Source organism: Micromesistius poutassou (assembly GCF_964030765.1).
Source record: "Micromesistius poutassou genome assembly, chromosome: 21".
NCBI lineage: Eukaryota > Metazoa > Chordata > Actinopteri > Gadiformes > Gadidae > Micromesistius > Micromesistius poutassou.
In genome coordinates this window covers 2,745,955-2,769,995 of record NC_140291.1, presented here as the reverse complement: position 1 = coordinate 2,769,995, position 24,041 = coordinate 2,745,955, and the positions used below count along the sequence as shown (strand labels likewise).

The 24,041-nt window shown below is 49.1% G+C and overlaps 1 protein-coding gene across 1 annotated transcript; it reads right to left on the bottom strand.

Moving 5' to 3' along the window:
• Nucleotides 1–403: 403 nt before the first annotated feature.
• erbb2 (erb-b2 receptor tyrosine kinase 2) lies at nt 404–23,530 on the bottom strand. Its single transcript, XM_084486031.1, has 27 exons — nt 23,279–23,530; nt 18,885–19,036; nt 18,347–18,533; nt 16,480–16,620; nt 16,298–16,363; nt 16,040–16,155; nt 14,953–15,094; nt 14,408–14,536; nt 13,186–13,312; nt 12,069–12,142; nt 11,732–11,822; nt 11,243–11,445; nt 10,819–10,948; nt 9,851–9,941; nt 9,333–9,487; nt 8,685–8,732; nt 8,088–8,226; nt 7,416–7,538; nt 7,029–7,127; nt 6,062–6,247; nt 5,008–5,163; nt 4,789–4,864; nt 4,392–4,538; nt 3,450–3,547; nt 2,891–3,082; nt 1,434–1,839; nt 404–976 (listed from the first exon to the last, which is right to left on the bottom strand). The coding sequence occupies exons 1-27, from the start codon at nt 23,349–23,351 to the stop codon at nt 594–596; spliced, it is 3,930 nt and encodes a 1,309-aa protein (XP_084342157.1). The 5' UTR covers nt 23,352–23,530; the 3' UTR covers nt 404–593.
• Nucleotides 23,531–24,041: the final 511 nt, after the last annotated feature.

Sequence of the window (24,041 nt, the reverse complement as noted above, 5' to 3'; positions counted from 1 at the left end):
CGCGGACCCCCCCCCCCCCACCCCACCCCACCTCAAAGCACTCTGATTGGCTGAGGAGAGAGCAGAGAGCCTCAACCCAATCACATCGCACCGTTACAAAAGACATAATAATCATAGGGATTGTTAGAAAAGACAATGGAAAACACCTCCAGTGACACTTTACTCCACCAGTTATTCATGAGAACCGTTGCCGCGGCGACCGGACGCTAGCGCCGCCGTTGAGCTGCTAAAGGCTGTAAACGTCGACAGGTCAACAGAGTCCAGAGGTCAAATGTCCCCTAAAAAAACCCCCCCCTCAGATTTCAGACTCCGAATAAATTTGATTGGAAGCAGGAATTTGATCATTTTTTTTAGTGTTACTTGTCCTCTGTGAATGCTTTTCTATTGGCTTGACGATAACCACACACACACACACACACACACACACACACACACACACACACACACACACACACACACACACACACACACACACACACACACACACACACACACACACACACACACACACACACACACACACACACACCTGTTCTGCTGTACCAAATTTCACATTTTCGCACCCAGTTCCCCCCTCCCAACCCCCGCCCTCATCAGGTATGTCCGGTCCAGGTGTCCGCCAGGCCCAGGTACTCCGGGTTCTCCACCGTGGGCGTGATGTAGCCGTTAAGCTGCCTCTCCCCCGCCCTGACCCCGCCGCCGCCGCCGCCCGCCACCACCTCACCCCGGGCCGCCGAGCCGCCCCCCTCCACGCCGGCCAGAAGGTCCAGGTAGTAGGGGTTGTCGAAGGCGGGGGAGCTGGGGGCCGTGGGGGGCCCCAGGGGGACCAGGTACTCGGGGTTCTCCACGCTGTGCCCGGGGGCCAGGCCCCCGTTGGGGAGGTGGCGGGGCTCAGAGCGGAGGGCCTTGCGGGGCAGCGTGCTGGGACGGTCCGGGACCGCCGGCCGCAGCTCACGGGTCTCCTGGTTGACGTACTCTGGGGGGGGGAGGGGGGGAGGAGGAGAGAGGAGGAGGAGGAGGAGGACGTGAAGGGGAGGAGAGGGTAAGGGGGGGGAGAGGAGAGGGAAGGACATGAAGGGGGAGTAGAGAGAAGGAGGAGAGAGGAGGACATGAAGGGGAGGAGAAGGTAGGAGGGGGAGGGGAGAGTGATGGGGAGTATTGAAGGTGGAGATGAAGGGGAGGAGAAGGCGGGGGGGGGGGGGGGGGGGAGAGCAAGGGGGAATAGAGAGAAGGAGGAGAGAGGAGGGAAGGAGAAGGGAACAGAGGGGAGCAGGGAAGAGAGAGAGAGTTATCTTCTAAACGTATAAACAGCACGGACACTGCGGTACTCAAGAAGCAATGCCTAAGTACAAATTCACAGTCGTGTAATCTTATCATTTTCTCATATCTAGATATGTTTTCATCTAATGCCAGAACGGAATCCGTGCTCTCACCTGGCGTGGCGTTGCTCTGGTGGTACCCCTGATGCCGCCGCGGCAACGAGTGATGAGGGTGATGATGATGATGGTGATGCTGCTGAGGAGGAGGAAGATGATGCACGCCGGCGGACGGGCCGTCCGTCTCCATCAGGTCGTCGTGGCAGCCGCCGCCGTCGCCGTGACGATAGCGCCCGGGACTGACGGGCATCCCCGTGGCGTCGTCCAGGAAGACGGAGTCGCAGGGGTCCCCGGAGGAGGGGCTGCGCGCCAGCGTGGGGTACTGGGAGCTCCAGCCGCCGGTGGAGGGGCTGGCCCCTAGGGGCAGGGTGGGGTACTGCGCCCGGCCCAGCGTGCTCATGGAGGAGTACATGGTGCAGGGGCTGCCGATGGGGGGCTCCCCGTCCAGACCCTGGTCTGTACTCTGTTGGGGGGTGGGGGGTGGGGGGGGGGGGCGGGGGGAGAGAGAGAGAGCGCAGGGGTTATCCATCTGCCAGCACTGTAGGAGTAGTGTTGATTCAGACACAGGGGTTAGGGCTGAACGAATAATCAAATTCTAAATCGAAATCGCGATGTAATAGAACGCGATATGCAAAGGCTGCGATTAAAAAAAAAAGAGAGAGTTTTTATGTCGACTGCTTCCATTGTTGTGTTGGTCATACTAAAGAATGATGGCCTTTTTTTGTGAATAATACAGAACATAAGGAATTTAATACATATATTATTATCGCATATTAAATCGCAATCGCAATATTGATCACAAATAATAATCGCAAATCGATTATTTCTCCAAATCGGTCCGCCCTAGTAGGGGTTAGTGGCCACTGTAGGCTGGAGGGATCGCTCTGCTGTGTTCCGTCCCTCTAGGTATTGGAACGTATTGGAACGTTTGGGGGACTTCTTATAATGAAGCTTATAGTGAAGCCCTTTGAGTCCTGTCACTGGGATTAAGGACAGTGCTTATGAAGTGAAGACTTGGCTTGGAGGACCGTGCAGGTGATGTCACTGACCCACCGACCCGGTAGTCAGACTAGTGGTGATGTCACAGGACTACTGACCCAGTAGGACTGGCGGTGATGTCATGGACCTACTGACCCAGTAGGACTAGTGGCGGTGATGTCACAGAACTACTGACCCGGTAGGACTAGTGGCGGTGATGTCATGGACCTACTGACCCAATAGGACTAGTGGTGATGTCATGGACCTACTGACCCAGTAGGACTGGGGGTGATGTCATGGACCTACTGACCCAGTAGGACTGGGGGTGATGTCATGGACCTACTGACCCAGTAGGACTGGTGGTGATGTCATGGACCTACTGACCCCTTTAGGACTAGTGGTGATGTCATGGACCTACTGACCCTTTAGGAGCGGCGGTGATGTCATGGACCTACTGACCCTTTAGGACTGGCGGTGATGTCATGGACCTACTGACCCGGTAGGACTAGTGGCGGTGATGTCATGGACCTACTGACCCGGTAGGAGTGGTGCCTGGAGTGTCCGGCGGTGGACACGCCGTCCCCCTGCGTGCGGGCGTACATGTTGGGCTGGGGGATCAGGTACTCGTCGGCGTCCAGGAGGTCCTTCATGTCCGGGCCCTCCTCCTCCAGGAGCCTCCGGAAGAACGTGCTGTCCACCGGGAAGGTGAGACTCCTCTGCTCCTCGTTCTGTCGGGGAGGCAGAGGAGAGGAGGAGGAGGGAGGTAGGGGAGTGGGAGGGAGGTAGGGGAGTGGGAGGAAGGAGGAGCAGGAAGAGCGGAGAGAGGAAGGAGGTGAACGAGGAGGTAGTGGGTGTGAGGAAGGAGGAGCAGGAGACGTGGGAGGAGGAGGTGATGGGGGGGATGAAAGTGGAAGGAGGCAGATGGAGAGAAAGGGGGTAATGGGTGTGAGGAAGGATGAGCAGACGGGAGGAGGAGAGGAGGGAGGAGGGCATGGTTAGGGTCGTTAGAATGACGTGAAGAGCACCTCATTCTTTTTAAACAACAGCTTCTCACACAGGGTGATGACGACCCCCCCACAAACCCCGCCCTCCTACCTTGATGACCACGTAGCGGGACGGGTCGCGAGCCATGAGGCTGAACTCGTTGACCAGCTCTCGGAAGCGCGGCCGGCTGTCTGGGTCGATCATCCAACCTGTCAAAACAAACACGTCAAACCAATCAGCTGGGCCCGTAGAGACATGCCTCCACTAGTGGTGCTCAGCCTGTGACCTCATCTTTAGCAACAGGGTCCCGACCCCCCCAGGTACGAGTCAGGGTCCAGACCCCCCCCAGGTACGAGTCAGGGTCCCGACCCCCCCAGGTCCCGACCCCCCAGGTACCAGTCAGGGTCCCGACCCCCCAGGTACAAGTCAGGGTCCAGACCCCCCCAGGTACGAGTTAGGGTCCAGACCCCCCCCAGGTACGAGTCAGGGTCCCGACCCCCCCAGGTCCCGACCCCCCAGGTACCAGTCAGGGTCCCGACCCCCCAGGTACAAGTCAGGGTCCAGACCCCCCCAGGTACGAGTTAGGGTCCCGACCCCACAGGTATGGGGACGTTACAGGGTCTTGACCCCCCAGGTACGGGACGGTAGAGGCCTGTTGAAGGGTCCAGACCCCCGGGTACAGGGATGTTACAGGGTCCCGACCCCCCAGGTAACAGTCAGGGTCCCGACCCCCCCCAGGTACGAGTCAGGGTCCAGACCCCCCCCAGGTACGAGTCAGGGTCCCGACCCCCCCAGGTACGAGTCAGGGTCCAGACCCCCCCCAGGTACCAGTCAGGGTCCCGACCCCCCAGGTACCAGTCAGGGTCCCGACCCCGCAGGTACCAGTCAGGGTCCCGACCCCCCAGGTGCGAGTTAGGGTCCCGACCCCCCCAGGTACGAGTTAGGGTCCCGACCCTCCAGGTACGGGACGGTAGAGGCCTGTTGAACAGGGTCCAGACCCCCGGTACAGGGATGTTACAGGGTCCCGACCCCCCCCCCAGGGTGAGGACGTACATTTGACCATGATCATGTAGACCTCGATGGTGCAGATGAGGGGCTGGGGCAGCCTCTCGCCCCCCTCCAGCAGGTCCGGGATGTCCCGCGCCGGGATGAGGTCGTAGGGCTTGGCCCCGGACGTCATCAGCTCCCACACCGTGACACCTGGACAAGGTACCGGGCAAACAAACAAACAAACACAGGCTGTTACCACGGTGACTGCATCCCGTTTCCATGGCGTTTGCAGCCTGTTACCACTGAGGCCGTAGCCTGTTACCGTGGTGACCAGCACTGATACCACAGTGACTAGACCATGGTGCTTAAACCCCAAAAATATTTTTATGACTATGATGAAGAGCGTGAAGTGAAAAAGTACATAATAATAATAATAATACTACTACTGATGGGGTTGTACCATAGCTCCACACGTCACTCTGGTGGGTGAACTTCCTGTGAAGGATAGACTCCAGGGCCATCCATTTGATTGGCACCTGAAAAAAACCAATCACAAGTCAGGAAAGACACACACACACACACACACACACACCATACATAGTTTGAACACAACCTATACATAGATATATACATTTTGAATATATATATATATAGTGTATAATATAGTGTATAGACAGACCTTCCCTCCATCTGCCTGGTACTCGGTCTCATCGATGTCCAGCAGTCTGGCGAGGCCGAAGTCTGTGATCTTCACATGGCTGGGGTTCTTCACCAGAACATTCCTGGCCGCCAGGTCCCTGTGAACCAGACGCACCTCCTCCAGGTAGCTCATACCCTGAGAGACACATTATATACACGTCAATACATAACATACATACATATATATATTATATACACGTCAATATACAAACATACAACCGCTACATCAATACATTATTAAACTCTACATCCATATCTATATATCAATATCTATATATCTATATATATACACATACATACATACACACACACATTAAATCAATACATTATTAAAATGTACATTCATATCCATCCATATATATATATATATATATATATATATATATATATATACATACATACATACATACATACATACATACACACATTAAATCAATACATTATTAGTACATTCATATCCATATCCATATATATATATATATAAATAAACATACACATTTCATCAATCTATTTTTAAATGTCCCATGACATGCCACCAGGTGTGGTGTGATTAGCTGTTACAAGTGTTTTGGAAATCTGCCCCTTATGACATCATAAGGGGCAGAAAGTAGGCGTGTCCACCTAGATGTGTGCTGGATAGATCAGTCTACCAGCCTACCCAGTGGACTGTAGCAAACGTTGCTCATCTATCCGTCATACATCTAGGTGGACCACGCCCACCTGTGATGTCATAAGAGGCAGATTTCCAAAACGGCTTGTAACAGCGAATCACACGCACACCTGGGTGGCATGTCATGGGACCTTTAAAACAACACATCGCAGTGGGCCGTACCTCCCATCGCAGATACAGCTAGTATTGGTAGAATAAAAAAACCATATATAATAATACATAATAATTCCTAGTGGTATAGGGTAGTAGGCTGCTATTGGGCAATACAGAATAGCTTCTATTATTATTATTATTGTTATTATTATTAGTAAGATTATCATGATGATAACGACAAGGTTGATCCTCGGCCGGTCGTTGCGGTTACCTTGGCGATCTGGACACACCAGTTGAGGAGGAACTGGGAGCCGATGCGGTCCTGGTTCTCGCGGACGTAGTCCAGCAGGCAGCCGTAGGGCATGAGCTGGGTGACCAGCTGCACCGTGGACGTCAGGCAGATGCCCAGCAGGCGGCACACGTAGGGGCTGGCCACGCCCGCCATCACGTACGCCTCCTGGACACGGGGAGGGGCGGGGTAAACCGTTTTACTTTGTATATATTTATTTTGTTGGATGTTAGATGTGCCTTTTATCCAGAGTGATTTAAGACACACGCGTACGTCGGAGCCGCGACGTACTCAAAAGTGTTTTTCAATTTTCCGATTCCAAAATATTTAACCGTTTCTTATTTGAAGCGAGCAAATGTTGCCCCTCTACATTCGAGCTCTATGTGCTTTGTTTTGTTGAAAGAGTCTAGTTCTTGTTTGTGTCGCACTACAAAACAAAATTCACCGGACTCACGCTTTGGGCTCTACACAATAGACAATTAAACTAACTGCAGAACAAGTGCAAGGTGACGCACAACCTAGGTTTAAGGAAAACTAATTCTTGTTTGTTTTGTTGAGACAAACACTTGTTGAGTGTTTTTCAGAGTCAGGAGTAGCAAACGGTATCCACTAGGGCTCCAGGATACCCCATACAAATCCATACAGAGTCAATGCAAAGGTGCGTTTAGAGGCAAATCTTTCGAGTTGAAATATTTGAACTCTTACGAGGTGCTTGCACGCGGTGCGAATATTCACACCGCTTTTGGTGTGAACGCACAGTTAGGGTGTTGGACCCCCAGCTGAAAGGTTCTGGGTTCGATCCCCAATGTGTTGGCATCCTAGTGCAAGATGAGCTTTAACCCCTGCCTGCTCCTTAACAAAATGTATCTTAATACACTTTAAGTAGGTCTGCAATCACGACAAGGTTGTTTTGAATAATAAGTGAGTGAGGAATGAAGGAAGAACTCACGTCCAGAATCTCCTTGTTGGCCTTGGTAGACGTGTTCTCCCTCAACACCTTAATGGCCACGGGGATCTTCACACTCTCTCCGTCTGGAGCCCACACACCCTGTAACGCACGCACACACACACACACACACACACACACACACACACACACACACACACACACACACACACACACACACACACACACACACACACACACACACACACACACACACACACACACACACACGGTGAACGCATGGTGAGGAGAGACACAAAACGGCTGGCATGCATCACTCACTCACTCAGTCACAAACACACACACACACACAAACCCTGAACACACACAAACACAAACACACACACACCCTGAACGCACACACGATCCCTCCAGCTCTCCCTCTCTCACCTTGTACACGGTGCCGAACGCCCCGGACCCGAGCACTCGGACCTTCTTAAGCTCCGTCTCTTTGAGGATGCGCATCTGGGCCTGGTTGGGCAGCGCGCCGCTGGGAGTCAGCGGCTCCACCAGCTGCTCACACACACACACACACACACACACACACACACACACACACACACACACACACACACACACACACACACACACACACACACACACACACACACACACACACACACACACACACACAGGGTCAGAAGAACAACGTCTGGAACCCCACGTCTACTGACTCACTGACTAACAAGTCTCTAGAGCAGTTTTCCTATTATAATAATCAAAATAAAAAATAAATAATCATAATAATTGTAATTCTATAATAATTAGAGCATGGGTTTTCCTATTATAATAATCATAATAAAAAACAAATAATCATAATAATTGTTATAATGTTAAAAAAAAAAAGGTATGGTAATCCCTAATCACGCAAAGACACCATTTGCGAAGACAATTAATACAAACAAGTAAAAATTCAACAAACTCTGACATTGATATCATGGGCAGCTGTTATAACGACGTGTGGGGGGAAATTGGCATCTTCAGTCTTAAAATGCCGTGTCAAAGAGGTTTGGGCTGTAAGTCAGACAGCCGACGGACTACATGTCCCACGATGCCCCTCACCTCGTGCTCCTGCAGGATGCGGCGCAGTGTGGCCTTCTTGCGGAGCTTCTGCTGCCGCCGCAGGTAGAAGACGAGCAGCGCCAGCAGGATGAGGAACAGGACCACCCCGCCCAGGGCCGCCGCGATGGTCGTCCCTGGACTACACACACACACACACACACACACATATATATATATACATACATAAACATATACACACATAAACATATACACACACACATTATATATATATATATATATATATATATATATATACACATTTTGAGAAGCTTTTTTAGCCGCATCTCAAACACTCTGTGTTTGCATATTGACCTATGATTGTGTGGTACACTCAAAATCAGACCACTATTTCCACTATTTTAGCTAAAACCTATGGTCATTCATTTACATTTTTGAGTTTTATTTATCACATTATTATTTATCACAATTATTACGGTCTCATGTTGTTGTGATACAAGGCATTAGCATTAGAAGCGGAAGGGCGGAACCAAAGTGTTTGCGTGGTAGCCGGACTCCTATGGTTGAGGGGCACTTCCGCTTCCTTGCCGGTAACAATTGGTTGAGCGTAGTTATGACCTCCCCGATGGTCAGACTCACCCGGTATTGGTGGGAACAGGACAGCCTCGCTCGTCGACCAGAGAACACCTGGAACACACAGACAGGGAGTGTGACTGTGTTTTAACCATAGGCTGCAGGTGGTCAGACAGGGAAGACAGTGTGTGTGTGTGTGTGTGTGTGTGTGTGTGTGTGTGTGTGTGTGTGTGTGTGTGTGTGTGTGTGTGTGTGTGTGTGTGTGTGTGTGTGTGTGTGCGTGAAGATGTTCTCACGAGAGGCTGCAGTCTGTCAGTGTGTGTGTGTGTGTGTGTGTGTGTGTGTGCGTCTGTGTGCGTATATGTCCTTACGAGAGGCTGCAGTTGGTCAGACAGGGCAGGCAGTGTGTGTCTGTGTGTCTGTGTGTGTGTGTGTGTGCGTGTCTGTCTGTGTGTGTGTCCTTACGAGAGGCTGCAGTTGGTCAGGCAGTGTGTGTGTGTCTATGTGTGTGTGTGTGTGTGTGTGTGTGTGTGTGTGTGTCCCTACGAGAGGCTGCAGTTGGTGAGGCAGGGCAGGCAGTGTGTGTGTGTGTGTGTGTGTGTGTGTGTGTGTGTGTGTGTGTGTGTGTGTGTGTGTGTGTGTGTGTGTGTGTGTGTGTGTGTGTGTGTGTGTGTGTGTGTGTGTGTGTGTGTGTGTGTGTGTGTGTGTCCCTACGAGAGGCTGCAGTTGGTGAGGCAGGGCAGGCAGTGTCCCGAGGCGTTGCTGTACTTCCACACCGTGTGCTGCTCCTCCTTCACGCCGCTGGGGCAGCGCTCCACACACACCTCCCCATCCCGGGAGTTCAGACACTCCCGGCACTGGTCCGCACCCTGCACACACACACACACACACACACACACACACACACACACACACACACACACACACACACACACACACACACACAGACGCACATGCGCACACACACACAGACACACACACGCACATGCGCACACACACAGACACACTTAAATTTACGTTGCTGATATAAAATGTATATACCTCTATAACGGTTTATCAGGATATATTCAGAAAGTTAAATCATAACTGCAATTTTTGATTAATTGTTTACAATTGTTTTATAATGATTATTGTTATTTTTATTATAATATACAATAAGAACAGTGTTTGCTCAGTGTAAGAGTTATTTCAACGTGCCCTTATTGAAAATAGCACATAAACAATCATCTTACCGGGCCATAGCATGACTCGGAGCCGTTGATTGGGCGACATTCTGAGTGACAGGCACCGCACGCCTTGTCCTTTTCGAACTCCCGCACGGGCCTGCAACGCAACACCCCTCGCCACTTTAGACGTCTGACCGTGACCAGACATTTCCGCGCTATGACTGATTATTGATGGCTTTGGATTGTTGAAACAGAGTCAATGCAGGTGGCAAAAAGTTCACACACGTCACGACAAACTAAGTATCCCACGGATGAAAAGAGCCAAAAGTGATGACAAAAGGGTAGGCTCATCGTAGGTTTGGGGTATTGTTACGGGTCATGGTAGCGTTGGGGGTCCGAGGTTAGCAGGATGTTCTCCCTCACCCCCTGGTACGGTCAGTGTTTCACAATCTCACAAATCAGACTTATAGAACAATATCAGTAGAACAGCGACTTTAGAATAATACCAAAAGTAGCAGGCAGGTGAGCTCAGACCATGGTGGGATCTGTAAGTGCAGTGGTGGAACCCGATTGGCCACCCCTCCCGCGTTCGCCCCCCCCCCCCCCCCCCCCCCCCCTTCAACAATTCAATATGTACCCCCCTATAAAGCCTCGGCCACCCCCTTGCCACCCCTTGAAAAAAAGTCTGGCTCCGCCACTGTGTAAGTGTATAATTAGTAAACACAAACTCAGCCCCAGCACTAGTAAAGTGTAAAGTGGTTTATGTAAAAGGTTTCAAGTCAACACTGATAGAGGCCACTTTGGGACAGGCCACTGTTACTGTAAATACCCTGCTTAAAATCCCCCTCTCTCCAACGGAGACAAGGCGCACAACTCCGCACCTTGCAGTCCTGGCTTCAGGCCCAGGAGGATCTGCGCCGTCTCCCCCCAAAATGTTCACGGTACGACTGCTGTGTCCGAGATGAGGTGGGTTTTAGTTTTAGGGTTACAGGGTCAGGGTCGGGGGGGTCAGGGGTCAAAAAAGGAAGTCTCACCCCTCGTAGAGGTTACACTGCTCCACACACTCCAGGCCCCTTTCGAAGGCGCTGCAGGAGACACACTGCTGGGGGCCCCGGCCCCAGCAGCCCCCCTTACACAGCGGGTGGCACACGTGGCCCTGCTCCTCTGGACACACAAATACAAAGTATATATAAATATATTAACACATTATACACACACACACACACACACACAGCCCATCTCCTCTAGACACACAAATACAGTATATATACACACACACACACACACACACACACACACACAGTATAAATGCACATTATACATACAAACACACGCAAATATATAGTTATACATTTTATAAATATGTTTATACATAAAGATTCATAAAGATTCACACACACACACACACACACACACACACACACTAATAAAGACACACACAGAGCCAGGGGCCCGTACCACAGAGCTGGGGGTCCTGGTTCATGCTGAGGATGCGGGTGGGCCCCTGGCTGGGGTGCAGCAGAGTGTCCCAGGGCAGGGAGGCCGTGTAGCACAGCCGGCTGTTGTTGTGGATGAGGACCAGACCCCCGCTCACGCTGCGGAGGGACCGCGAGCCCACCGAGGTGATGTTGAGGTCCTGCAGAACCAGGGAGAACACCCCCCTGGAGGGAGGGAGAGAGAGAGAGAGAGAGAGAGAGAGAGAGAGAGAGAGAGAGAGAGAGAGAGAGAGAGAGAGAGAGAGAGAGAGGGAGAGGGAGAGGGAGAGAGAGAGAGAGAGAGAAAGAAAGAAAGAAAGAAAGAGAAAAGACAGCTAATGATTAGCTACTCAGACTGATAGACATGAGCCCAAAACAGACAGAGGAAAGACAGCTGCAAGGAAACTAAAATAGACAGGAGAGAGACAGGCAGACAGACAGACAGACAGGCAGACAAGACAGGCAGTCTTACTTGTAGAGCATCCTTCCCCTGATGACCTGCAGGTTTTTAAACACGCCGATGTCGCTCCATTCCTCCGGCCACGCCGCAATGTACAGGTAGCCTGTACACATTCAGAATATCAATTATATAGTTATAGATCACTTATACCATATAGATGATCATATACATATATACAGTATTATAGATGAATGATATGAATAATACAAATAACATTTGCACTAAACATGTACAGAATATGAATCATCTCAAATGATAAATGAAAATAGTAGATAATATTGATTGTAGGTAACTAATAAATAATAATTAACATGAATAACAGCGCTGCTGGTTGTGGAAGAGGTCGTACCAGTGATCTCCTCCAGGTTGTGGAACGCTGTGAGCTGGTCCAGGGTCAGCGCTGATGTGTTGGTGCTCGGGTCTCTGAAAGGACATGTAAGGGGTACCGTCACGCTTGGATATTTTCTAATCGAAGAGAGGGCTGCTCCAGAATCTGTTTGCAATTTTTCCAAATTGGACCAATAGGTGTAAAAAAATAAATGTAACAATGACGTCGTAGATGGTCTACGGTTTCCGGATTTTATTTAGCAGAAATGGATGTTGATGTTGCAGAGGTTTTTTCACAACAACATATACAGCAGCATTCCCTTGTGATACATATATATAACATATTAGGCAACACGCTCATTAGCCTTTCTCCTCCCTCCATCTCTCTCTCCTCCCTCAATCCCTCTCTCCTCCCTCCCTCCCTCTCTTCCCTCCCTCTTATCCCCCCCCCTCTCTCCTCCCCCTTCATTTTACTAGATACCAGATATTCATGTTGTTCAGGTTTTCAGAATGTCTCTCTCTCTCTCTCTCTCTCTGGTGATTCTAAGGAATCTCAAGAGAGTGCCTCGTAAACAAGAGCTGGAATCTGTCTGTGTCTGTCTGTCTGTCTGTCTGTCTGCCTGCCTGATGTCTCAACTAGAGATAAGTGGATTAAGTAATTGGCCCAAATGACCCGAATTAAACCCTGGTGTAGGCGGTTACTGATCAGCCTTTGTTCTGTATTTATTATATGCGTGTTACTTGAAGATTTGAAGTAACTAACCCTTAAAAAATGTTTCAAAAGTTTTCTGTTTTGCCTTAATAATAAAAGCCTATTACGTGATAAAGTCCAGAATTTACTATGCATTTTGTTGTTTGGTTCATAAATTGAAATGCATTGCCAATAATAGACCGGCATGATGAATAGGCTGGCAACAAGTATGGCAAATACTAAACGACAGCTTAAAAAATGATGATGGCCTGCAAATCTTGTTCACATGAAATGTAATTATTAACATCAAAAGCAATTGCAGTCTTCAGGGTTACACACAATTTTATAATAGCGGGTTAATAAGCGGGTTGTTATTTTTCTTCTCTGTTTAAAATCACTGCGATACGGCGGCGGTGTCGAAGTGATGTCACAGGCTGAGAGGACTCACCCCGTGAAGCTCTGTGGGAGGAAGGCAAGGCTCCCGAAGATCTTCTTGCAGCTGTTGAACTGCTCCACATTTGAGGAGGTTACCATGGTGACACCCTTGAGGCTACCCATCCCAAGGCCATAGCACACTGCAAAAATCACACACACATTAAACTACTACTACTAATTATACTAGTACTAATGCTAGTACGACTGTGACGGTGACTAGGATTTTTACTACTACTAAAACATCACACACTGTGACCAATACTACTACTACTACTACTACTACTACTACTACTACTACAGTGACTAGGATTTTTACTACTACTAAAACATCACACACTGTGACCAATACTACTAATACTACTACTACTACTACTACTACTACTACTACTAATAATTATACTAGTACGACTGTGACGGTGACTAGGATTTTTACTACTACTAAAACATCACACACTGTGATCAATACTACTAATACTACTACTACTACTACTCAAAACATTCAAAACAAGCCAGATAAGAATAGTTTTAAACAAGGAAGAACACCTAAGCTGCAGAACTGGTTGGTCTGGGGTAAACTACAGGCTGAACCACACCAAGGTGACGGGTGAACAGACGAGCACGCTACAGCGCTGAACAGAAACGAGCAGGCTAGCAGGACGAACAAGCATTAGCATACTCACACACTGCTGACACGCATTAGCGTGCTACTGGCAAGAACGTGGACCCGCCACCATACAGACAGGTGCAGTTTAGCATTTAGCACGCTAACTGGGCTGAGCTAACATAAGCCGTTTCTCAATTTGCGTTCTCGTGCATACTTGTGTACTTGCGTTCTCGGTAAACGTCATCAGTGGTGGCCCAAGCACTGTTCCAATTCCAAGTACGCGAGTACGTGTACTCGCGTACTTGGACTGTCGTAAAACCCGGAAGTGTTCTCGATGCGTTCTCGATGAGGCCGTTCTACCGAGGATGCATCGGAGGGGACTCGTGTGGACTTGGGACTGTTAAATATCCCAGGATGCATCATCGAGTCCGCTGCTGTTCCAATTGCAGAGTGCGTACTCGCGTTCTCGGAAGTTTGTACTTGAAAGTCCGGACTACGAAGTACGTACTTCCAAGTCCGCGAGAACGTAGTCTGCGTACTTGGTATTGAGAAACGACAATAGACCCACCTTTGGGACAGGTGCGGTTAGAATTAGAAAGCTAACTGCGCTAACACGCTAACGCAGACCCACCTTTGGGACACTCCCCCTCACACTTTTCACACTTCTGACCCTCGGAGCCGTCGGCGTTGACGACGATCATCTCCTGGTTGTGCGTGGGACACAGCATGGTGCACGCCACCTCCATGCTCAGGTAGTTGTCTACACACACACACACACACACAAAAAAACACAGTCAAAAAGACACACACACACAGTCAAACAGACACGCACACAGTCAAAAAGACACACACACACACAGTCAAACAGACACACACACACACACACACACACACACACACACACCAGGTGCGAGTGTGATTAGCTATCACAAGCCGTTTCACAAGTGGGCATGTCCACCTAGATGTGTGCTGGATAGATCAGTCCACCAGCCTACCCAGTGAACCGTCGCAAACGTTGCTCATCTATCCGCCATTACATCTAGGTGGACACGCTCACTTGTGATGTCAGAAGAGGCACATTTTCAAAACAGGCTTGTAACGGCTAATCACAACTCACGCCTGATGGTATAATATGTCACCTTTAATTCAATTTGGTTGCGGGGGGGGGGTACTTACAAGGGCAAGTCTTGACGCAGGTGGCACCGAAGCTGAACTTCTTGTACTTGTTGGGTACGGACTGGTATGTGGACTGCACGTAGATGCTCGGTGCCGGACAGTTGTCCTTACACACCCCGCTGTTGTTGAAGTGACGACACGCCTGCGAGGGAGAGACACACGGTCATTGTCTCGTGTGAGTATCTTGTGTGTTCAGTATGTTTTTTTCAAAAATGACTTCCAAAATGGTGGTTGAACCCACATTCTACAGTCTGAGAAGTTCCAAGTCCAGTCTGACGTCTTTAATGTTGAATTGATGAATTAAAGTCATTAAGTAAATACATCGATATTGCACGGATGTTGAATTTATCAGTAACTAGAGTGATGTTATCGCTTATCAGAAGAAACTCCCTCTGAACATCGTCACACACCACCGATAGTGGACTACGCGTTGCGTTGCGTGCGAGTGAGTGTGTGTGTGTGTATGTTGCTAGGTGCCCGCTTTTCTTTGTGTGCGTGTTTGTGTGTGTAAAGCATGTACAAGGTCTTTGCGGTGTGTTTCAGACCGTGCATGTTTGTTTGCCTTGTGCATGCATTTGTGGGCTAAAGGTCTGTACATGCTCGGGTGACTGCGGCACGTTAGCGAAACACGAGCAGGTGGCTGCGGCATCAACGCGACCCGGTGAACACGGTTTCAGCGCCGTGTCACATACATGTGGATCAAATCAAAAGGCACTCACTGCACTCACGCCGTCCGTGCACCTGGACGTCGCAGAAGCTGCAGCTGTGAGCTGCGTGCGCAACCTATCAGCTGCGATGCTACAGCCGAGCCAACGTAGTTTGGCTTTGACTATTAATAAACATTGAATTTGTGTTATCGCTCCACCTTTGACATGTTTGTTTGTGATCCGTTATCCACAGCGGTTGCGCACATTGGTCGGGTAGGCTGCGTTGATGGTATGGATTGAAAAATGTTCGCAACAATTGTTGCATGGGTCTGTGCGTTGCAAAAGGATTCAGACAAACCACGCAGAAGCATGTTGAGTTCTTTACTGTGTGTGTGTGTGTGTGTGTGTTGTGTGCACGGGCGACGTGCGTGTGTATATACCAGGCAGTCTGAGTCCTTGGGTCCGGTGCAGCCGGCAGCACACTGCATGTGGCAGCAGTCACTGGCATGCTTCCCCTTACAGCGCAGACACCCTGCTGTACAATGGACATGGGTGGCTGGAGGGGAGAGGGCGAGGGAGAGGGAGAGGGAGGGAGAGAGAGAGAGAGTGAATCATAGAAAAGTGAATCATACACCTATAAGATAAGATAAGAAGTACTTCATTAATAAGGAAGTGGCTGTGGACCAATCAAAACTCACCAATCTGACAGTCCTGAAGGGTCTCGCCCCAGCATCCCTCTTTGCACTCAGAGTTACACCTTGGACCTGAAACACACACACACACACACACACACACACACACACACACACATTACACATACATTACACACACGCACACACACCCACACACACCCAAACACACAGTCAACAGGTGTACTTACAGTTTGCGGCGCTGGCCTGCAGGGTTAACTGCCCTTTGTTGGTGTTCTTCTGATCCAGCGTGTCCCTCCACAGGATTTTATGGGGGTCCGGGAAACACAGTTGGGTGTTCCCCCATATATAGACCCCGCCCAGCAGGATCTCTGATACACACACACACACACACACACACACACACACACACACACACACACACACACACACACACACACACACACACACACACACACACACACACACACACACACCATCATCATCAGCCATATTGTATGGATCTTAGGTCGTTGGTTGATGAATATATATATATACAGTATATATTCCATTATCAAAACTGGCCAATCACAGGAGAGAGCGCACTACCCTCACTGGTCATTACCAAAATTGGAGGAGGAGAAGGGAGGCGGAAAGGAGAGAAGAGCAGAGGGTTGGAGAGGAGGAGGAGAAAGGAGGCGGAAAGGAGGAGGTGGAGAGGGGAGAGAAAGAGTAGATGAGGATAGAGGAGCAGGAGAGGGTTGGAGAGGAGGAGGAAAAGGGGAGAAGAATATTTGCCTTTAATCATGCGGGTTAATAGTGTCAGAGTTCCTCAAATATTTGAGGTCTCCAAAGCAGAGGGTGAGAGGTTGGGAGAGGAGAGGGAGAGGAGGGGAGGGCTCTAGAGGAGGAGAGGGAGAAGGGAGGGCTCTAGAGGAGGAGAGGGGGAGAGGAGAGGGAGAAGAGGGGAGGGCTCTAGAGGAGAGGAGAGGCTGGGAGAGGAGAGGTCTCCGTATTTCAGGATGATCTCTCTAGGCCAGGTTGAGAGTGAGAGAGTAAATCCTCTCTGAGATAAATGAATGCTTTCAGAAAGTACCACTCTCTCTTCTAGACTTGATTAAGGACTAAACCCCACACCTCAGGACTGATTGTTGTTTAAACCTTGTTGTTTATTTCATTTTCATTATTTATGAAAATTTATACTTATAGTCATATATATTTTTTTAATGCACAAGTCACCTACAAACGGACAGTTACATGTATATAGTATGTTTATCTTATTCAAATAGTTTTTTATTATATTTTATTTCAATTGGTAAATGTATTTGTATATATACTCTTGTTTTGCACTCTCTTTTCCCACTGTACTGCTGGTCACTTGTGAATTTCTCCTAAGGGGGATTAATAAAGGACTATCTTATCTTATCTTACCTTACTATAATAACATCATCCTTCACTGAGTAACAAGGAATATGTGACGTACCTTGCCCAGTTGTGTGGCTTTAGTTAGTCTAGTCATCTAGGACTCAGAACTTGAGCTGTACTCATGTTAAATGTACATGTGAAATGTAGTGTTTGCATAGTATATTATCTACTGTCACGTTTGGCACTACTTTAAAATGACATAACTACTACCATTGCTAAAAAACGACTACCATTGCTAGATTTTGTAGAGTTGTTTTTCCAGAAAAACGTGGTTACACAGCAACTTTTTTTGGAGCTCCTCCAATTCAGCTTGTAAGCTTTGATTGTGGTCCGCCCGACCCGTGAGTCACTTTCGACTTCGGTTGGGTGTTAGCCACAACGGCACGTTTAATTAAACAATAAGTCTTTCTTATAAAAGAACTCAAAGATGATTGCGTGGCGCAGCCACAACGGCTGGACTCTCCATCCACCCCAGCCACGAGAGAGCCCCGAATGGACGTGGAAGCCTGCCTTTTAAGCAGGCTTCCTCAGGTGCTCTGCATCACGTTGATTGGGACCGGGCCGGGTTGCCACAATCTTTAGAGAACAGACACCAACACTACCGGATCAGAAGGGTTAGAATCCCCGAACCATCAGATCCGGTTTGATCCAGTTCGATCCGGTCTTGATCCGGTCACCTGGGCGAGTCCTCACCTGTGAGGCTGCGCAGACGGAGGGTGCGGAGCCCGGGGCCTCTCGGGCCCATGGTGTTGTTCAGGACCACCAGGGAGTAGTTGGCGCCGTAGATCTGGCTCCCCCGGATCACGCGCAGGTTGTCCAGAGGAATGAGGTCCACCGTCACGTGGGACACCAGAACGTAGCCCTGGACCTCCACGATGCCCTGCACAGCCACACACACACAGACGACCGCTCAGAACATCACGTGACCTTTGCTTGACCTTGAAATGGCCTTCAGAGCCACGCATGACCTTGACGTGGCCTTCGGAACATCACATGACACCCGGAGAACCGTATGCAGAGGAAAGTTGGAGGAGGAGGAGGAAGAGGAGGAAGAGTGGACAGAGGAGGAGAAGGATGAGGAGGAGGAGGAACAGGTAGGGAAGATGAGGAGGAAGAAGTATGGAGGTTTGTAGGAGGAGCAGGTGGAGGACATTTGGAGGAGGAGGAGGAGGAGGAGGAGGAGGAGGAGGAGGAGGAGGAGGAGGAGGAGGAGGAGGAGGAAGTGTGGCACCTCGAGGAAGGAGAGGTCGGGCTCCCCGTGGAGGTGGGTGATCTCCAGGTTGCCGTGGACGACCTGACAGCCGGTGTACAGCAGCCGCAGAGTCTCATAGTGGTTCTCCAGGGTGGAGAGCAGGTCCAACTTCATGTTCGTTCCCAGGCATACTGAAAACAGAACCAGAACCAGTTACACTGAGACCAGAACCAGTTACACCAGAACCAGTTACACTGAGACCAGAACCAGTTACACCAGAACCAGTTACACTGAGACCAGAACCAGAACGATTTACACTGAATCCAGAACCATTTATATTGAGACCAGAACCATTCATACTGGAACCATAACCAGTAACATTGAGATCAGAACCTTTCACACTGAAACCAGAACCATTTACAATGACACCAGAACTGTAACCATATACACAGACTGTTAAAAAAGACAGCAGAACGAGAACACACGCAACCAGAACCTGAACCATTTACACTACAACAAGAGCCATTTAACTGAACTGAGAACCGGTCCATTCACCCTGAAACCAAAAGCGCAACCATTTACACTGAAGTTTGAATCATTTACAGTGCCAACCGCTATACATAGACTGTCCTACCTATCAATATAAATGCTGATAAGCCACTTTCCAATCCCCACAGTAGAGTATCACAGTAACTCCGCCGCGAGCAGAACACGAACACACACACACACACACACACACACACACACACACACACACACACACACACACACACACACACACACCTCTGTGTTAACCTTGACCCAAATGCACCCCATCCAACACCATATGGAGGGGGCATAACGATATGTTTTTCGCTTCGGAGGATAAACGTTGTGCTACCCTAATAAATAGTAAACATTAGAAGTCCAGAGTGGGCTGTACCACTGTTGTGCCCTGGCACAACGCCAACGCTAAGCTACTCCCTGCTGAGAAGCTGGTCTCTCTGCAGTGTTTGTTTTCAGGTGCGGGGTGGGGCAGAGGGGCGGAGCGTAACAGTGTTGTTTGTTTTGAAATGTTTCGTGCCATTTAAAAAAGGTACAACTAAATCAATTATTAGATTTGTATGAAGCATGCTATTAAAGATGTGAGTCTTGCTCATAAACATGCTATTATAAGCCATCTTATTAAGCATGTGATTACATGTATATTAATAATAATAATTCTGCGAATCATGCTATTAAACATAATAACAGGAATTACTATTAAACACCTTTTAGTCGAGCAATTCAACATTATTTCAAACGTTCTATTATATAATGCTATAAAATATACTAGATGATGTTAGTCTTACTTTTAGCCAAGGCATAATACATTTTTATTCTAAAAGTTAAGTTAACCCTGAGCTGGAGACCATTACTTTGGAGACCGTGGCTATGGAGGACATGGCTATGGAGACCATTGCGTGGAGAAAGATGCTACGGAGACTACTGCGATCGAGACCATTGCCAGGAGACCATCGCTTTCGGGGGGGGGGGGGGTACCATCACTATGGAGAGCATCACTATGGAGACCATCAGCATTGTGCTAGGAGACAATATCCTCCTGACTACCCCTAACGACAAGTTTACACACTCATGAGTCCAGGGTTTCCGTGGCAACAGACAGCCAGAGAGAAAGCGCTCAGGGACTGCGACAGCTCCATTGCCTCATGTGCAAACAGGACGTTGTTTACCCAGTTGTAGAAAGTAAACAACCGCAGAGCGTGGAGGGAGTCAACAACAGCACCTCCTCCTGGTCTTCACAGAGGAGGAACCAGACCCGAGATTCACCTTTCACACATCCCTCCTCCCCCACCAACCCCATACACACACACACGATTACATTCCATCTCTAAAAGAACAAACAGGTAGCTATTGCACAAGCGACCAGAGAAACAGGTCTGTACTGTACCATTCAAACTCACAAAGCTGTGTAGGCTGCATGCACCTGCACACACACACACACACACACACACACACACACACACACACACACACACACACACACACACACACACACACACACACACACACACACACACACACACACACACACACACACACACACACACACACAGCAAAGTCTAGGCTAAAACGATGCAAGCCTGCAGAACTACTCTCCGTTGTCTTCAACCGACAACACAACACACTGGCGTGTTTCAAATCTCCTCCAAGTTTCAAATCTACTCCATATTTAAACTCTACTGCATGTTTCAACTCCACTACTTGTTTCAAATCTACTCCATATTTCAACTCTACTGCATGTTTCAACTCCACTACTTGTTTCAAATCTACTCTGAGTTTCAAATCTACTGCATGTTTCAACTCAACGTATAAACTCAACGTATAAACTCAACTCTGTCGCTAAACTTTACACCATGTTTTAACTCAACTATCTCTAAACTTCTCCATGTTTAAACTCTTACTCTATGTTTAAACTCGATTACACGCTTGAACTCAACCCTCTCCATGTTTTCAACGGTTGAACTTTATTGTTGTTTACACCCCAGCTCTGCTGTGTGGCCACTTTCACTTTTGATAAGGAGCTCTGAGTCTGAACGTCTCTGTTGTGTCTGAGGTCCACGTTGAGGTCAAGTTCTGGCTCAACGCTTCTGGGAACCAGCGACCACCCGTGAATGTTGCGCTCCATGCCCAATCTAGGGAACACTTTCCAACAATTAGACGCTCGGGTCCTTCACGTCTATGTGTGGTGAATACTAACTAGTACTGTTGTTCAGGTACCACCATCTGGGTCATTTGGTCCAATCTGTAACATTTGATGATGTCAATCACTTCTCATGTTAGTTCATAGTAGAGAACCAGGCTTTATAAGCATTATTTAGAACCAGCCTTTAGATCCATCCTATACAACCAGAATTTAGAACAATCCATCCTTTAGAACCAGGCTTTAGAGCCATCATTCAAAACCAGGGGATAGAACCAGCCGTTAGAACCATGAACACAGAGAATACAGCTGAGCTTCAGAACTCAGTGCTTCTAGAGTGTTGAGGGTCAATAAGTTAATCATTAATTCAATAATCAGAGGCCAGCCACAGCCTCCAGACAACAGCCTCACTACTGTGTGTGTGAGTGGCTGCATGCGTGCGTGCGACTACAAAGCGCAGCATCGTTTTTAACAGCAATATCTCCTCTGAGTAACATGAATTTGTCAGTCCATCAATAGCTTTTAAATATCAACGGTCTCTAACTGACTATCTGTGTGTGTGTGTGTGTGTGTGTGTGTGTGTGTGTGTGTGTGTGTGTGTGTGTGTGTGTGTGTGTGTGTGTGTGTGTGAGATCGGCAATCATTAACCCGTGATGGGGGTTTGTTTGTGTGTTACTTTTTGCACTGCATTACGCGTACTGTACATACTTGTGACAAGTTGTCACAAGTATGTCCTGTTACATTAAATATTTTGTAGTAAGGTGGACATAAATTAAATAATCCAAATTGTTTTGGCGTGTGTGTCGGTTTGTGTCTGACTGTGTGTGTGTGTGTGTGTGTGTGTGTGTGTGTGTGTGTGTGTGTGTGTGTGTGTGTGTGTGTGTGTGTGTGTGTGTGTGTGTGTGTGTGTGTGTGTGTGTGCATAACTCTAGACACAGAGAGAGGAGGACTTGACCCTAAACTGTCCCTTATCACACAATGTTCCGTCTCTCGCCACGAGACCTTGACGCACAAAGAGCCAACTGTCGGTTTGTTGTGGTTGTTGACGCGAGACGAACGCTGATCGCTGCCTGCGCGCACAGGTGCCATTGTCCCAATCTACGAGTCACCAATCAGGTTCCTCGGTATCTGACCAACTAACTGACCCGTTTGGGTACGGCGCGGAGCCAACAGTCACACAACAGCAACAACAACAATAACAACAAATCTTGTTTTTTTTACGACAGGTAATTTACCTCTAGGGACAGGTGGGGGTTAGGTTTGGCTTGGCTTGGGGTGATTGGGTTAGGGAGGAGAAGGGTTAGTTAGTAGGGTAAGGGAAGGGTAGGCTCAGTGGGTATAGCCGGGGTTAGAGACGAGAAGGTTCGAGTTGTTGGTTTGGGAGGTGGGGTGGGATAGGGGGCTAGGGGGGTTAGCCCCAGGAGAGAGATACCGAGGCGAATGCGGAGTCGCGCAGGAATGTGGCGTGTGTCATTGTCGAGCCAAGAATATCACGCTCGTTCTTTGGGTCGAGTTCCAACACTCATACTCCCATACTCCCATACATACACACACACACACACACACACACACACACACACACACACACACACACACACACACACACACACACACACACACACACACACACACACAATTCCAGTAACCTGCCCCGTCCATTACGGTCTGCTCAAACCACGGCAAGAGTGTTTTAAAACCGATCATGAAGTTGGGTTAAAAACAGCGTCCCTGAGCGAGAGCGACGACCCACCTTCTCTGGCCAGCGCGCCCGCCACCCCGAGCAGCAGAAGTCGGACCCACAGAAAACTTCTCCGCGCTTCCATCTGCGGTCCGCGGTTCTAGTCCATGTTCCAGAAATAACCCGGAATACCCTCCTGGCGACGAGCCCCCCCCCCCTCCTCTCCCGGCACGTCGTACTGTAGTTCCTCTGAAGAGTTCTCCTCCTGGCACGTCTACTGTTTTTCAAATCACAGCCACTTCCTCGGGTCTCTGTGTGTCGGTGTTCCGCGAGTCGGCAGTGCGAGGCTGCGAGCGTGACAGCGGGGGGAGGCCGGAACGGGGAGTGTCTGTGACTCCGCCCGCTCCCGGGACTGAACTGTCATGTCCTCCCAGCACTAAGTGAAATACCGCGCGTGTTTCTGTTTGTTATGAGTGTTTATATGAGTGTGTCGTCTTTTAATAGCGATGCCTCTACATACAGTGAAGCCGAAGTTGGTAGTAGTAGTAGTAGTAGTAGCAGGGGCTATCATTAACTGTGTATGTTATAGTCTTGGAGTGTCATATGCATGTAGTATTTCTGGGGGACTCTGAATGCTTGCAGACTGAACTGGCTCCATTGTCAGGACGATTTGCGTTACAGCGGGCCAGCCTGGTTCTCATGTCGTCAGAAGAGGAAGAATAAGATCTATTCATGCTCTCTCTCTCCCGCTCCCCACCCACTGCAGCCGGGTCAGAGTCCACGCTGCTGCCCGGCTACTAGAGAACAACACACATACACATACACGTACACATGC

Bases quoted from the DNA above. Each gene is read 5' to 3' on its own strand.
- erbb2 (XM_084486031.1), bottom strand. From the start codon at position 23,351: ATGGAAGCGCGGAGAAGTTTTCTGTGGGTCCGACTTCTGCTGCTCGGG. The intron at 4,539-4,788 runs GTACAACCCCAT...TACCTTGTCCAG, and splicing joins GAGTGACGTGTGGAGCTATG to GTGTCACGGTGTGGGAGCTG. The intron at 3,548-4,391 runs GTACGTCCTCAC...TTGTTTTGACAG, and splicing joins CTACATGATCATGGTCAAAT to GTTGGATGATCGACCCAGAC.